Source organism: Hyperoodon ampullatus (assembly GCF_949752795.1).
Source record: "Hyperoodon ampullatus genome assembly, chromosome: 14".
In the NCBI taxonomy this organism is placed as follows: domain Eukaryota; kingdom Metazoa; phylum Chordata; class Mammalia; order Artiodactyla; family Ziphiidae; genus Hyperoodon; species Hyperoodon ampullatus.
Genome location: NC_136927.1, coordinates 66,228,187 through 66,242,192, shown reverse-complemented (window position 1 = coordinate 66,242,192; position 14,006 = coordinate 66,228,187). Strand labels below are relative to the sequence as shown.

Genomic DNA, 14,006 nt, shown 5'->3' with positions numbered 1-14,006 from the left:
AATCTGGGAAGTCAGTGCCCAGCTGGGGTACTTTTGGTCCATAAACCCCCTTTCTTTATTCCTGCCTGGCTGTGCAGCCCACTTTCTATCTGGGCCACTAGCCTGTATCCCCTCCCCCTGAGGGTCAGACCCCCAGGCATGATGCCCTCCTACCCGCTACTGAGTGTGGTTTTTAAAAAAACAGGTAAATAGCATGAAGGAGCTGTACCTGCTAATGGAGGAAGAGGAATTAAACGCCCAGCATTCTGATAACAAGACCTGCATGGGGGACAGCTGGACCCAAAACACGGTGCGTTCTCAGCCCATTTCCAGTCCTGTCCTGTCCATTTGTTCCTTTGTCTGTTTAGTGATCACATCTTGCTGCTTTCTGACCCCAGTCCTACACCAGGCACTGGAGCAGCAGAGGGTTATTGCGTGGTCACTGGCCCCAGATGCTCAGTGCTATGGGGTATGTAAGTCACCCCAGGGCAGTGACAGAGGGTCAGATGATGGACTGTGGGGTCTCAGGTGAGAGAGCAGTTAATTCTGTTTGGAGTATAGAGGATGGTTTACAGAGAAGGAGTCATAGGTGGTGGGTTTCGAAGGATGAATAGGAGCTTGCCTAATAGAGAATAGGGAAAAGGCCATTCTGTACCAAGAGAACTGTATATACTGAGATGTGGCAAGGTATTCTGAGTCTGGCTGCAGCTTGGGATGTGCATAGTGGGGGTAAGGACATCAGGCTAGAGTGAGTTGTATGAAGAAGGACCTTGTGGCCGAGGATCAGGAACCATCAAATCAAGCCACGGGGTAGTATAGAGCAGTAGGGTCAGGCTCCCAGGGGCACCCACAGTAAGCTGGGTTACAGGTGGGAAACAGGTCATGGGCCCAGGAGAGAAGACTGGGCCCAAGTCGGGCAGTCGGGGAGCTTCCGTGGTTCAGACTCCCCATCTGGCCTATGGTGGGTCAGAGAAGGCAGATCTTGGGCAAGGAGAAAGACGGAGGCCTAGATGCTGCAGAGCCTCAGAGAAGCCAGGGCCCAGCTCAGATTAGGTTGAATAATTGCTGTAACTACAGAATTTTGTGTTTTTGTGAGACTGGGGCATGTGTCAGTCTAAGAGGTGGCCAGGGCTGGGCTTGTTATGCCTGTTTTACGGGGAGATGACCCGAAGAGGTCGTGGGACTTGCCTGAGGCCTGGTAGAGTCCCAGGCTGGACTCTGGATGAGTTCCCAGCCCAGCCTCTCCTCCTTGCCGCTCTGAAAGCTCCTGACCCAGGCCTTGCCCCCATCTTCAGCCCAATGAGTACATCAAGACACTGGCCGACATGAAGGTGACGCTGAAGGAGCTATGCTGGCTGCTTCGGGATGAACGCCGTGGTCTGACTGAGCTTCAGCAACAGTTTGCCAAGGCCAAGGCCACCTGGGAGACAGAGCGGGCAGAGCTCAAGAGCCATACTGCCCTGGTGAGTCTCCCACCTGTCAGAGACATCCCCCTCCTTGTTCCCCTCTCTGCGAAGGCCTCAGCTGTCAGACTGGGGAGGAGGATGCCCAAGCCATGTTCCTAGAAGCATAGGAACCCCTTCACTTACCTTGTGGCCCAGAGAGGGCAAGACACTTTCTAGAGTCACACAGCAAGGGTACCAGAAACAGTGGGAACTGAAGGTCCCTGGGCTAGGGAAGGCAGGTGAGGGACTGGCAAAGGAGCCATGGGGACATCACAGGCGCCTCTGCCGCACCATGAGCTCACAGGTGAGGCCGGAACACTTAAATGCCTGTCTGCACCTGGTGACATCCTTCATCCTCACACACAGACTTCTGCTGCCTGCTGTCCTCATAAGGATCCCCTTAAGCCCCTGCTACCTGACTCTGTTTTGCTCCCTCCACCCAAACTGGGGGGCTCCCCTCCCTACAACTCAGATGATCAAAGGAGCCTTAACCAGGAGTCCTGGATATTTGGTCTTTGCTGTGTGCCTGGAGGCAAGGTGCTGCCCCCCACTCTGGCCTGAGAAGTGAGGGGATGGGCTTCCTCCCACTCAGAAAGAATGTTCTCAGCACCCCAACCCCTACCCCACGCCAGAACTCTGCGGGGCCCAGCTTCCTCCCTGCTGCCCCTGCTGCAGTCTGCCTTCCCAGGCATCACGAGCCCCTCAGAGGTGGGTACCCTGATTATCTTTGTTGGGCAAGTGACAAAACAGGCACAGAGGAGTTAAGCTTCTTTCCCAAGGTCACCCAGCTAGCCAGTGGCAGACCTGACCCTCACTCCCCAAACCTCTGCCCTGCTGGCTCCTCATGACCGTGGTCCCACCTTCTTCCCAGTTCTCAGACGTCTGGCTTCCTGGCGCCACCGTTCTCTCCTCCCAACCCTCCCTGCTGATCTCACAGCTCCCGCCCCACCTGCACCTTCCACAGTGTCCCCTGCTGCCACTGCCCCCCCAACCCCAGGCATTCCAGGTGTCCCTCCCGCCATGGGAATCTGACCACAGCTTGGGGGTGTGGGGTACATTGATTCTAGAGATTGCACGTTTCCCTCCTGCCCCCCAAGATTTGGGCCAAGACAGCCATCATGCTCAGGTGATTCCTGCCCACATTCTTTATGTGACTGTGCATGTCCCCCCCTAACCGTAAACCCTGGTAAACATGGGTAAGTGTTGATGAAATATCATGAGAAGCAATAACTAGGAACCTCTGCCATTCTGTAGCTATGTGACCAGGGACGAATAACCTCTGTGAACCTCTTCCTCCTCTGTAAAATATCGACAGTGGTGGTTATCGTGCTGAGGTTTCTTGAGGGCACAGATAATGCCCGAAAAGCCCTTAGCACGGAGCTTGGTGTGTAGAAGCTGTGCTACACAAGCCTTGACTGTGAGAAAAGTTTAGCTCTAACTGAGGAGGTCAGTGGAGGTTCCTGGGTGAGGGGTCCTCTGAGGAGAGCACCCTCCCCCTGCCCCCTGCTGGTGCCCGGGGAGGGACGAGGGAGGGCAGAGAGGAGGGTCCTCCTGGTGCCAGCCACCCAGGTTACTCTTCTTTCCGCAGATGGAGCTGAAGGCTGGGAAGGGGGCTGGAGATCGGATAGGGCCCGACTGGAAGGCAGCCCTGCAGAGGGAACGGGAGGAACAGCAGCACCTCCTGGCTGAGTCCTACAGTGCAGTCATGGAGCTGACACGGCAGCTGCAGATCAGTGAGCACAACTGGGGCCAGGAGAAGCTGCAGCTGGTGGAGCGGCTTCAGGGTGAGAAGCAGCAGGTGGAGCAGCAGGTAAAGGAGCTGCAGAATCGCCTGAGCCAGGTGAGGTCTGTCCCAGCCCAAGATGGCTTAAGCCACAAGGGGGAAGTTGCTATAGGCACAGACCAGGGGGAAGACTCCTTCAGGTAGAGATGGATCTGTATGCTCAGAGACTGCAGTAGGGACCAGGTCTTCCTCTCTGCCAGTCTCACAGGCTTGCTTTCCTCTGTGTTTTATTCTGAAGCAAGCCGTTCTCAAATATGGCCTCTGTTAGTGTTGTATTCATATCCTCACAGCTTAGCAGTTTCAATGGAAAGAGAGTTTTCCTTTTCCACAAGGCTGTGATCTGCCAGGTATGAGTCACGTGCCCACACCTAGAACCTGCCAAAACCTCGGAACCAAGAGGTTTCCCATGAAAATTAGAGTCCTCTGACCAAAAGGGGGAAATAGGAAAAACAATCATTGACCATTACAGCCCCACTACAGTTAACATGCACCTAGCTTATCAAGCTGCTATGCTCCACTGTGACGTTTTCCTTTATTTATTTTTTATTTCAGTTGTATAAGTCAGGACTCATCTTTATATAAGACTCAAATATTACAAAAGCATACTCCAACCCACTCCCTCCCTATCTTGCTGTTTAAATTTACATTCAGGGCTTCCCTGGTGGCGCAGTGGTTGAGAATCTGCCTGCTAATGCAGGGGACACGGGTTCGAGCCCTGGTCTGGGAGGATCCCACATGCCGTGGAGCAACTAGGCCCGTGAGCCACAATTACTGAGCCTGCGCGTCTGGAGCCTGTGCTCCGCAACAAGAGAGACCGCGATAGTGAGAGGCCCATGCACCACGATGAAGAGTGGCCCCCGCTTGCCACAACTAGAGAAAGCCCTCGCACAGAAATGAAGACCCAACACAGCCAAAAATAAATAAATAAATAAATAAATAAAATAATTAAATAAAAGCCAAGCATTTGAAGCCCTTTAAAAAATAAAAAAAAAATTTACATTCAGAGATTTTTTAAAATCATTAATTGAATCCTAATATACATATTATTTACACTTTGCCTCTTTCATAGAGAGCTGTTCATGACAGAATGCAGAGGCCACTCTCATTCAGTTTAATTGCTGCTTCGCATACCTAGGTGGAGATACCACTTTGATGTCATTCAGCTGCTGCTTGGCTAACATAGCTGTTGCAGGCGTTGTAGCATGAATTAACATGGTAATAACAACTATTACCGTGCTTGATATATTACACTTATAAGGATGCCTGTAAGTGGTTGGTTTCATGATCATTTGTCAAACCCACTCGGTTGGTTCAGAGCTGCTGCCCACTGGGAAGGTGGCTCTGAGTCCACGACCTGGGTCATCTGGGCTGCAGAGTGGAGCCTGGGGAATGGCCCTGCACAGAATAGGGCCCTGCTCACCATCTTAGCCTGCACATGACCATCTTCTTTACTCTTGCCCAGCTGCAGAAGGCTGCTGACCCTTGGGTCCTGAAGCACTCGGATCTGGAGAAGCAGGATAACAGCTGGAAAGAGGTGAGTGGGGTGGCAGGCCACCCATGTGCTGTGCTCCTGGCTACACTGGAAAGTCTCTCACGTGTGGGGAATGTAACAGGGAGGATGCTAATCCTGTCCCACAGGTCACACACCCTCACCCCCTTGGGCTCCTCAATCCTGAGGTCTCTACTTCATGGTTCCAGCCTTGAGACCTGTAAAGAGCCCCCTGTTAGCTCCATCCTTCCATGCCTGGGACAAAGGCTAGACTAGGTGTTTCTCTGTGTTTCAGTTGTGCCTTTCTCAAAAGCAGAGCCTCCAAAGAGCTGTGTGATCCTGGGCAAGTCAATCTCCCTCTCTGGGCCCCAGTTGCCTCATTGGTAAAATGAGAATCACATTCTCTGCCTTAGCCCAGCCCTGGTTGTGGAGATCCATCAGTGAAGTTTGCTTCTAAGCCTCAGGTGCACTGTCCATATAGCCACACACTGAGTAACCAAACAGTGAACATATGGGCCCTTGCTCATGATAGCCTGAGGAAGCAATAAAAGCCAATTCTGGGGAACTGAAGCAGGAGCGGATTTCATTAGGGGCTCAAGAGGACTGGTGATGCAGGGTCAGAAAACTGGTGCAGGTCTCTGAACCAGGGTGGGGCAAACCCCAAGCAGGACCTTAGATCACTGCTTTCACCTTCAGCTGAGCAGCGACTACTGGGTGCTTTGTTGCTGCAACTACATTCAGAATAAGTTCTAAATAGAGTCTCTTTCCTTGGGTTCCCTCTTGGACCACTGATTGGCCATGCCTGGATCACATACCTATGTGTGTGTGGAGAGGAGGTGGGTGCACTGTAGCCAGAAACTGACCAATGAGCATTCTAGATCAGTGCTGACATCACTCCTGCTCTACAAAAGGAGACTCATGCGTGGGGCTTGGGGCCAGCTCCCACACTGACCCCCTGTTACCTTCCCTCTGTGTGCTAGTGGCCAGACTGACCCTTTCCTGTCTCTCTTCTATGGCAGACACACAGTGAGAAGATCCACAGCAAGGAGGCTGCTTCTGAAGCTGAGCTTGGGGGAACCGGCTTAAAGAGGTGCTAGCAGCCCCTCCCCATGCTCCACTCTGCAGCCCCTCCCCCTGCTCTGCCCCCCAGCCCCGCCCCCCAGCCCCACCCTGCAGGCTGCCCTGCCCCTTCGCCTCTCTTCTCTTCCTCTGCCCTGCGCACCCACCACTGCACCTCAGCTGAATTGGGAGAACATTGGGATATGGTTTCTAAAGATTTTTTTTTTTTGATGTGGACCATTTTTTTAGTCTTTATTGAATTTGTTACAATAGTGCTTTTTGTTACAATAGTGTTACAATAGTGCTTCTGTTTTATGTTTTGGTTTTTTGGCCCGGAGGCATGTGGGATCTTAGCTCCTCTACCAGGGATCGAACCTGCACCCCCTGCATTGGAAGGTGAAGTCTTAACCACTGGACCACCAGGGAAGTCCCCTGGGATATGGTTTTTATGGAACCCAAGCCACTTAGGAGCTGGGAAAGTTTGGGTGATGGCAATTGTAGCCTGTGCTTTTTTTGATTCTGGGCGTGGAAAACTGGGGCCCCAGAATATCCTAGCTGGGAAAGAAACTGTTTAGCTCCTCTTGGGGTTCTTCCTGTCTCTGGAGTTGGGAGAGTCCAGCTGGACATCTATTCCTGGGACTAGTGAGCAGCATCCTCTGGGCCCAGCCCTGTGCTATAGCCAGGAAAACCCCTAGCGCTTTCAGGACCATGTCTCCACCATTGGGAAACCATTATGAAAAGATTCAGGGTAACAGAACCTCCCAGGGGCCGTGCGAGTAGCATGAAACCAGGTGGGCCCCAGGATAGGAGGGTGGCTCTGGAGTCATAGTGTGGGATTTGAATTCCAGCACTATTATTTCTAGCTCTGTGCCCTTGGGCTAGACTTCCCATTTCTGCCTACTGGGATAACAGGAACTGCCCCCTAGAGTTGTTGGAGGACTGAATGGTCTGACGTGTGCAATGTTGTCACGTATGCCTGGCACTTACAGTCATCAGGCAGCACATGTGCCAGGTCTGGGCTGGAGATTAAATGGCGTCCTAGATTGGGTTCCCTCAAAAGTAAACCTTGGGGGGCTTCCCTGGTGGCGCAGTGGTTGAGAGCCCGCCTGCTGATGCAGGGGACGTGGGTTCGTGCCCCGGTCTGGGAAGATCCCACATGCCGTGGAGCGGCTGGGCCCTTGAGCCATGGCCGCTGAGCCTGCGCGTCCGGAGCCTGTGCTCCGCAGCGGGAGGGGCCACAACAGCGAGAGGCCCACGTACCGCAAAAAAAAAAAAAAAAAAAGTAAACCTTGAGACAAGGATTTAAGTGCAAATGGTATATTTGGGAGGGGATTCCAGGAAAAGCCTGGAAGTGAGACAGGGAAGGGAAGGCACCCTAAAGGAGGTGTTATCACCCAGGATACACGTGGGCAACTGGAGCTCAACTTCACAGGATCTCTGGGAGCCAGAGCAGAACATGAGTTCTCCCACCTTGGGGACAGGGAGGCTGGACCAAGCCACCAAACCCCACTCATTGTTTGTTGAGGGCTGTGCCTAGGGCCATAAACTGTGTGAATGTCTAGCTTCCTGTGGGTGGAGGCCAAGTGTGCTCCTGCAGACAGAAAAAAAGCCCTCCGGTGGAGACTGGCAGGTGCTCAGAGATGCAGTGTTGCGTGTGTAGGTGTGAGTGTGGAGGGGATGAGGGACAGGGCACCTACAGCGTCTAACGCAAGAGGTGAGCAGGACCGTCATGGTCCGTCTCCCCGCTGCCCCACCGCCCCCTGCCCGCGAAGTGCACGGACCAGGGAGGAAGACCAGAGTACCTGCTCCGCATGAGGCATCTTCCACTAACTCTGCCCTTTCTCCTCTGCTCTTCCCAGGACCAAATCTGTTTCCTCCATGTCAGAGTTTGAAAGTCTGCTGGACTGTTCCCCCTACCTCGCAGGGGAAGCCGCCCGGGGCAAGAAGCTGCCCAACAGCCCTGCCTTTGCCTTTGTGGGCCCCCAGCCGGTGGACCCGGAGAAGGCTGCCCCGGAACAGCCAGGGCTCTCACCACGTGACTGCAACCGCCTGGGTGCCCTGGGCTGCCAGGAGCCGGCGGGGAGGCAGATGCAGCGCAGCTACACGGCTCCCGACAAGACGGGCATCCGCGTCTACTACAGCCCCCCGGTGGCCCGGCGCCTGGGCGTCCCCGTGGTCCATGACAGGGAGGGCAAGATCATCATCGAGCCCGGCTTCCTCTTCACCACAGCCAAGCCCAAAGAGTCGGCCGAGGAGGACGGGCTGGCAGAAAGCTCCTACAGCCGCTGGCTCTGCAACTTCTCCCGGCAGCGCCTGGACGGGGGCTCCGGGGGTGGCCCCTCGGCGGCCGGGCCCGGCTTCCCGGCGGCCCTGCACGACTTTGAGATGTCGGGGAACATGAGCGACGACATGAAGGAGATCACCAACTGCGTGCGCCAGGCCATGCGCTCGGGCTCGCTGGAGCGGAAGGTGAAGAGCGCGTCCAGCCAGACGGTGGGCCTGGCCAGCGTGGGCACGCAGACCATCCGCACGGTCAGCGTGGGCCTGCAGACCGACCCGCCCCGCAGCAGCCTGCACGGCAAGAGCTGGTCGCCCCGCGGCTCCTCGCTGGTGTCCGTGCGCAGCAAGCAGATCTCCTCCTCCCTGGACAAGGTGCACTCGCGCATCGAGCGGCCGTGCTGCTCGCCCAAGTACGGCTCGCCCAAGCTCCAGAGGCGGTCCGTGTCCAAGCTGGACGGGGCCAAGGACCGCAGCCTGTGGAACCTGCATCAGGGCAAGCAGAACGGCTCGGCCTGGGCCCGCTCCACCACCACGCGGGACAGCCCCGTGCTGAGGAACATCAATGATGGGCTGTCCAGCCTATTCAGCGTGGTGGAGCACTCGGGGAGCACCGAGTCCGTCTGGAAACTGGGCGTGTCCGAGGCCCGGGCCAAGCCCGAGCCTCCCAAGTATGGCATCGTGCAGGAGTTCTTCCGCAACGTGTGTGGCCGGGCGCCAAGCCCCACGTCCATACCCGGGGAGGAGGGCACCAAGAAGCTGGAGCCCATCTCCCCTGCCAGTTACCACCAGCCGGAGGGCATGGCCAGGATCCTGAACAAGAAGGCAGCCAAGTCAGGCGGCAGCGAGGAGGCCAGGCTTTCCATGCTCCCCCAGGTGGGGAAGGATGGGGTCCCTCGTGATGGAGATGGAGCCACGGTCCTTCCCAATGAGGTAGGTGGGTGGGGTCTGCCCTTTTTCTTGGGAGGTGAGATTGGCTTATAAGGTCCCGTTCTTGGTTTTCAAACTCAGGCATGTGGTTTGTGTATTTCAAAAGGTCCTTGTGCTGCTCTGGGATGGGGGTTGGAAGGCCCCAGACCTGGAACAGCAGACCTGATGGACACACCATCTGAATACGAGAGACTGGTGAGCATGGTGGCATACCCACCTGCTTTGCCATCACACCCCAGAGATTGCCGGCATCCCCTCCAGGGAGGAGGCATGCTCACTGCCCTCCTGCTACCCAGTGGTGTGCGGGAGCCAGCTCCTTTGGTTCATGAGAGCCAATCGTGTACATCTCTGTGTTTAGTGATGTCACCTTAGTACCTTGAGATCGGCCACCAGGGGAGGATTTACTCCATGAAAATTAGAAATGCTGCATGGGAGGATTTACTCTGTGAAAATTGGAAATGCTGCAAATCAGGGCTTCTCCTCTTACTCCTGGGAAACTAGTCATTAAACGTGTACCAGCACACCACTGCCCTCACCAAGACTCTATCCCTAAGTGCTTCCATTTTCTCTGGGACTGTTTTGCTGCTCACTCCACTCCTGATACCAATTTCAGATTTAGTTAGGGATTATGTGCATGTTAGTAAAACAACGCATGTAAGTTAGCTTTGCAGAAAGGGAAATTGCAGAGGATCTCATGGAACCCAAGGGCAGGGACCCAAAGGCCCCAGTGGCTGCTCTGTCTCCCTCTCCTCTCTCTTGAGCTTCATTTTCTCTGATGTCCTCTTCCTCCCTCTGTCTCTATTGTATTGGAATATGGTCCAGGTGGGCTCTGCCTACTCTGCTTTTATAACATCTTCCAGTTCCAGCACCTAAGGGAGACTGACTCAAATCCCTCTGTCCCCATTCCACATTTCAGGAAGAAACTGACTAGTGTAACTTGAGTCCAGTGTAACCCCTTGGTCCAGTCAGCCGTGGTCAGGGGTGGTATCATGGTCTGCAGTGCACGGAGTGAAGGAAGGTTGTAGGTGGGGGCACAGAGAGGTGGCATGGGCTGGGATTGACCCATGTGATTTGTACGTGTTGTATGTTTAGCTGGTTTCTAGTTTTTCCCTATTATACGTAATGCTGTGGTGAACATCTTGACACTAAAGCATTTTTCCATACTGCAGATTATTTCCTTACATTTGAGTTGCAGAAGTGGGATTCCAGAATAAAAGACTGTAAATTGTTAAAGGTATTTGATAAGTGTTGCTAAATTGTCTTTCCAAAGACTTTGTTTAATTTCTGGAACCCCCAGGAGTGTATGGTGAGTGCCTTACTTCCCTATACTCTCTGGCTGCATTTAAAAAAAAAAAACCTTTTAAATATTCATTCCTCTTTTTTTAACTTAAGAAAACCCTTTTTGAGGTTAATATACATACTGAGCATATTATAAGAATATGGCTTATTGAATTCTCACAAACTGAACACACCCATTGTATTAGAGTTCTCCAGAGAAACAAAACCAATAGGCTTTGTGGTTATGTGTGTGTGTGTGTGTGTGTGTGTGTGTGTGTGTGTGTGTATAGAGAGAGAGAGAGGAGAGAGAGAGAGAGAGAGAGATTTATTATATTGCAAGCTGAAGACCCAGGAAAGCCAATGGTTTAGTTCCTGTCTGAGTCCAAAAGTCTGAGAACCAGAAGAGCCAGTATAGCTCCAGTACAGCATATGTAGCTGACATAGTTCCAATCTAAAGGTCATCAAGAAGGAAGAATTCTTTCTTACTCAGGGGGAGTCAGCCTTTGTGGTCTATTCAGTACATTGACTGATTGGATAAGGCCCACCCACATTAGAGAGAGCCATCTGCTTTACTCAGTCTACTGGTTTAAATGTTACTGTCTTCCAAAAGCATCCTTGCAGAGGCACCCAGGATAATATTTGACCAAATATCTGGACCTGCGGCCCAGTCAGGCTGACACATGAAATTATTCATCACACCCACATAACCACACCTACATAAAGAAACAGAGGTACAAAGCTGGCCATATTTTGAATGTTGGTTTCACAGTTGATCCAAATGTTTTTCAGTATGTAAAATGTGCTTATTATCTGTTGACCCAGTAGTTCTCCTAGGAATGTAGCCTATGGAAATATTCACAGAGGTGGATACGCGTGTAAAGAAATGTATTGCATTATTAATAAAAATTGCTAAGATTTATTGAGTACTTAATAGGCGCTATCAAATGCTTCACATATACCTTATGTGACCCTCACAACAACTTTGACAAAGGTTTCCTGCTCATTTTAGAGCAGGAAAAATCAAGGCTCGAAGAGGTTAAATAACTTATCCAAGTTCACACAGCTGGTAGATAGTTGGGCTGGGATTTGAACCAAGCAATTGAGTTTTACAGCAGCACTTTTTTTTTTGAAGTATAGTTGCTGTACAATATTATATAAGTTACAAGAGTGTAATATAGTGATTCATAATTTTTAAAGGATATAGTCCATTTATGGTTACTATAAAGTATTGGCTATATTCCCTGTGCTGTAAAATATATCCTTGTACAATAGCTTATTTTATACCTGATAGTTTGTACCTCTTAATCCCCTACCTCTATATTGCCCCTCCCCCCTTCCCTCTCCCCACTGGTAACCACTAGTTTGTTCTCTGTATACGTGGGTCTGCTTCTTTTTTGTTATATTCACGAGTTTGTTGTAATTTTTAGATTCCACATACAAATGATATCATACAGTATTTGTCTTTCTCTATCTAACGTATTTCACCTAGCATAATGCCCTCCAAGTCTATCCATGTTACTGCAAATGGCAAAACCTCATTCTTTTTTTATAGCTGAGTAGTATTCTATTGTAGATATATACCACATCTTCTTTATCCATTCATCTGTTGATGGACACTTAGGTTTTGGCAATTGTAAATAATGTACAGCAGCACTTTTAACCATTATCCCTGTGTGTTGGTAATAGTAAAAAGAAATTAGAAACTACCTAATATCCACATAAAAAAATGCATTGGATAAATAAATCAAGCTACTTCCATTCAGTGGAATAGTATGTGGCCATTAAAAAGAAGGAGATCTGGACATACATGACAAAAAAGTGTTCATGTTTTGCAATTACAAAATAAGCTGTAGGGGTTGAAATCATTTGGGTAAATGCATGTGTGTGCAATGTTTTGAGAATTTATCTTTCATGGACAATGTCTACTTTCTTCTCTCTATATTCCAGAATTTATTACCTTCTGGAAGGTTGTTTATGAGCATTCATTAGTGCTCTAATGGGAGAAAATAATTTTTAAAAATTGGTCCAGAGAGGGGCTACAGCCCCTGGGAACTGGTCCCTGGGCAGAGCTGAGTCCAAATTCCTTGCCTGGCCACCCAGTCCCTGGGTGGGCAGTGCCTCCTGGCTCCTCCCGACTTCTTCCTCCCTCCTCCCAGGATGCCGTGTGTGACTGTAGCACCCAGTCTCTCGCCTCCTGCTTCGCCCGGCCATCCCGCTCTGCCGTCCGCCACTCTCCTTCCAAGTGCAGGCTGCACCCTTCGGAGTGCGCCTGGGGTGGGGAGGAGAGGGCAGCCCCCCCCAGCGAGTGACAGAGCAGCCGAGCTCCCCACCTCAACCAGCCCAGTCCCTGGACAGCCAGAGGGAACCCGCGGAGAGGAGACGAGGTGAGGGGCCCGCGCCCCCTGCACCTCTCGCCCAGGAGGGACAGCAGCTGCACCACCGCCGCAGAAGGGCTTTCCCATCCAGGTAAAGCGGGGCCTCCTGCTGACTGCTGGGTGGCGATCTCTGACTTCCCAGGGGGGAAGGCAGCGAGTGGGAGAAAGACCAAAACTGGGCTTCAGAAGCATCTCCAGAGAGATCCCTTGGGAGCTGATCCCTGGGTCATAAGGGAGAGCCTTGCCTGGTTCTAGGCACACCCACTTCTCAGAAGAGCCAAGGAAAGGATATACTTCCGGCCATGCCCCTCAGGGAAAAGGGCTCACAGAGACGTTCCCTGCCAACCACATCCCTCTTCATGGGGAAGAAACACCAATGAGAAGAACAGGCTTTGCTCTAGGGCTCAACTTGGGGTTCTTGGTGGAGCTGAAATGGGCATCACCCCGTCCATTTCTTCCCTCCACCGCCTCCTCCCCCCAGCCCTGCTGCTCTGGATTGCTGTGGCTCTAGGGGATATGATAGGGCGGTAACCAGGGTCAAGTATCTGCTTGGAATCCTGGAGCCCTGGATCTCCCTGCCCGTAGCTTGGATGCAGCAAGGACTAGAAGACGAGGGGCTCAGGGTTGGGGAGCCACTGGAACTGCCTTTCTTGCCAAGGTGACTTGGGGGGCCCCAACCTTCCCAGGAGACTCCTTGAGGACAGAAATAGGTAAAGTCCATCTCAAGACCTGGTGCACAGATAAATAAATGCCTAATTGCCCACTGCCTTGATCACTGGGGTCTCTTTCCCTGGCACCCTGGAGGGGCACTGCATCTCCACAGTGATTACATCCTGCAGCTGGTGGAGGGCAAAGACGTTCCCAGTAAGAGACTCCCAGATGGCCAGGTCAGGCCAAGGAGCATTCCGAGAGGCCAGTGCCCCAGGACATGGCAATAGACTGGGGCCTGGAAACACATTTCTTGCCTCGGTTGTTTATTTGAATTTTTCTTACTATAAATATTTAAGGTGGTTTTACTTTATTTTAATAATTTAACTTACCCCAAAGCCCCTAAGGTAATTTATTGGAGGTTGATCCATGTACTCTCGCCACTGGGACAATGCAAGGCTTTAACACGATGGACAGGCGCAGGGTCCCCTGTGTGGATGAGGCAGCTCAGCAGCCGAGCTCTGGTCTCCAGGTCAGCTTTGGAGGGCCCCCCAGCAAAGCTGGAGCCCTACAGCCTGCTCCCCCCAAACTGCTGACCCTTTGGCCTCAGAGCACCGCTTTACACTCAACACCCGGTACTTCCCCAACCCCCAGACGTGAGTCTGTAAATGCTCACAGACAGGGTGGAGGGCTGGACCGCTTCCCAAACATTTTCCATTTTCTTTCTCACTTTCCTCCCTCCC

At 52.2% G+C, this 14,006-nt stretch overlaps 1 protein-coding gene across 1 annotated transcript in view; it reads left to right on the top strand.

Annotated features, from left to right (window-relative positions):
- Window positions 1–12,549, top strand: part of MTCL2 (microtubule crosslinking factor 2) — a gene marked incomplete at both ends in the record, with an annotated part of 64,039 nt that extends 51,490 nt beyond the window's left edge. The window contains 7 exons of the mRNA XM_079720290.1: window positions 185–289; window positions 1,275–1,442; window positions 3,013–3,264; window positions 4,670–4,741; window positions 5,716–5,786; window positions 7,615–8,965; window positions 12,397–12,549. Of these exons, the coding sequence (XP_079576416.1) occupies window positions 185–289; window positions 1,275–1,442; window positions 3,013–3,264; window positions 4,670–4,741; window positions 5,716–5,786; window positions 7,615–8,965; window positions 12,397–12,549 (2,172 nt within the window). The remainder of the gene's footprint in view (window positions 1–184; window positions 290–1,274; window positions 1,443–3,012; window positions 3,265–4,669; window positions 4,742–5,715; window positions 5,787–7,614; window positions 8,966–12,396) is intronic.
- Between the last annotated feature and the right edge of the window lie 1,457 nt (window positions 12,550–14,006).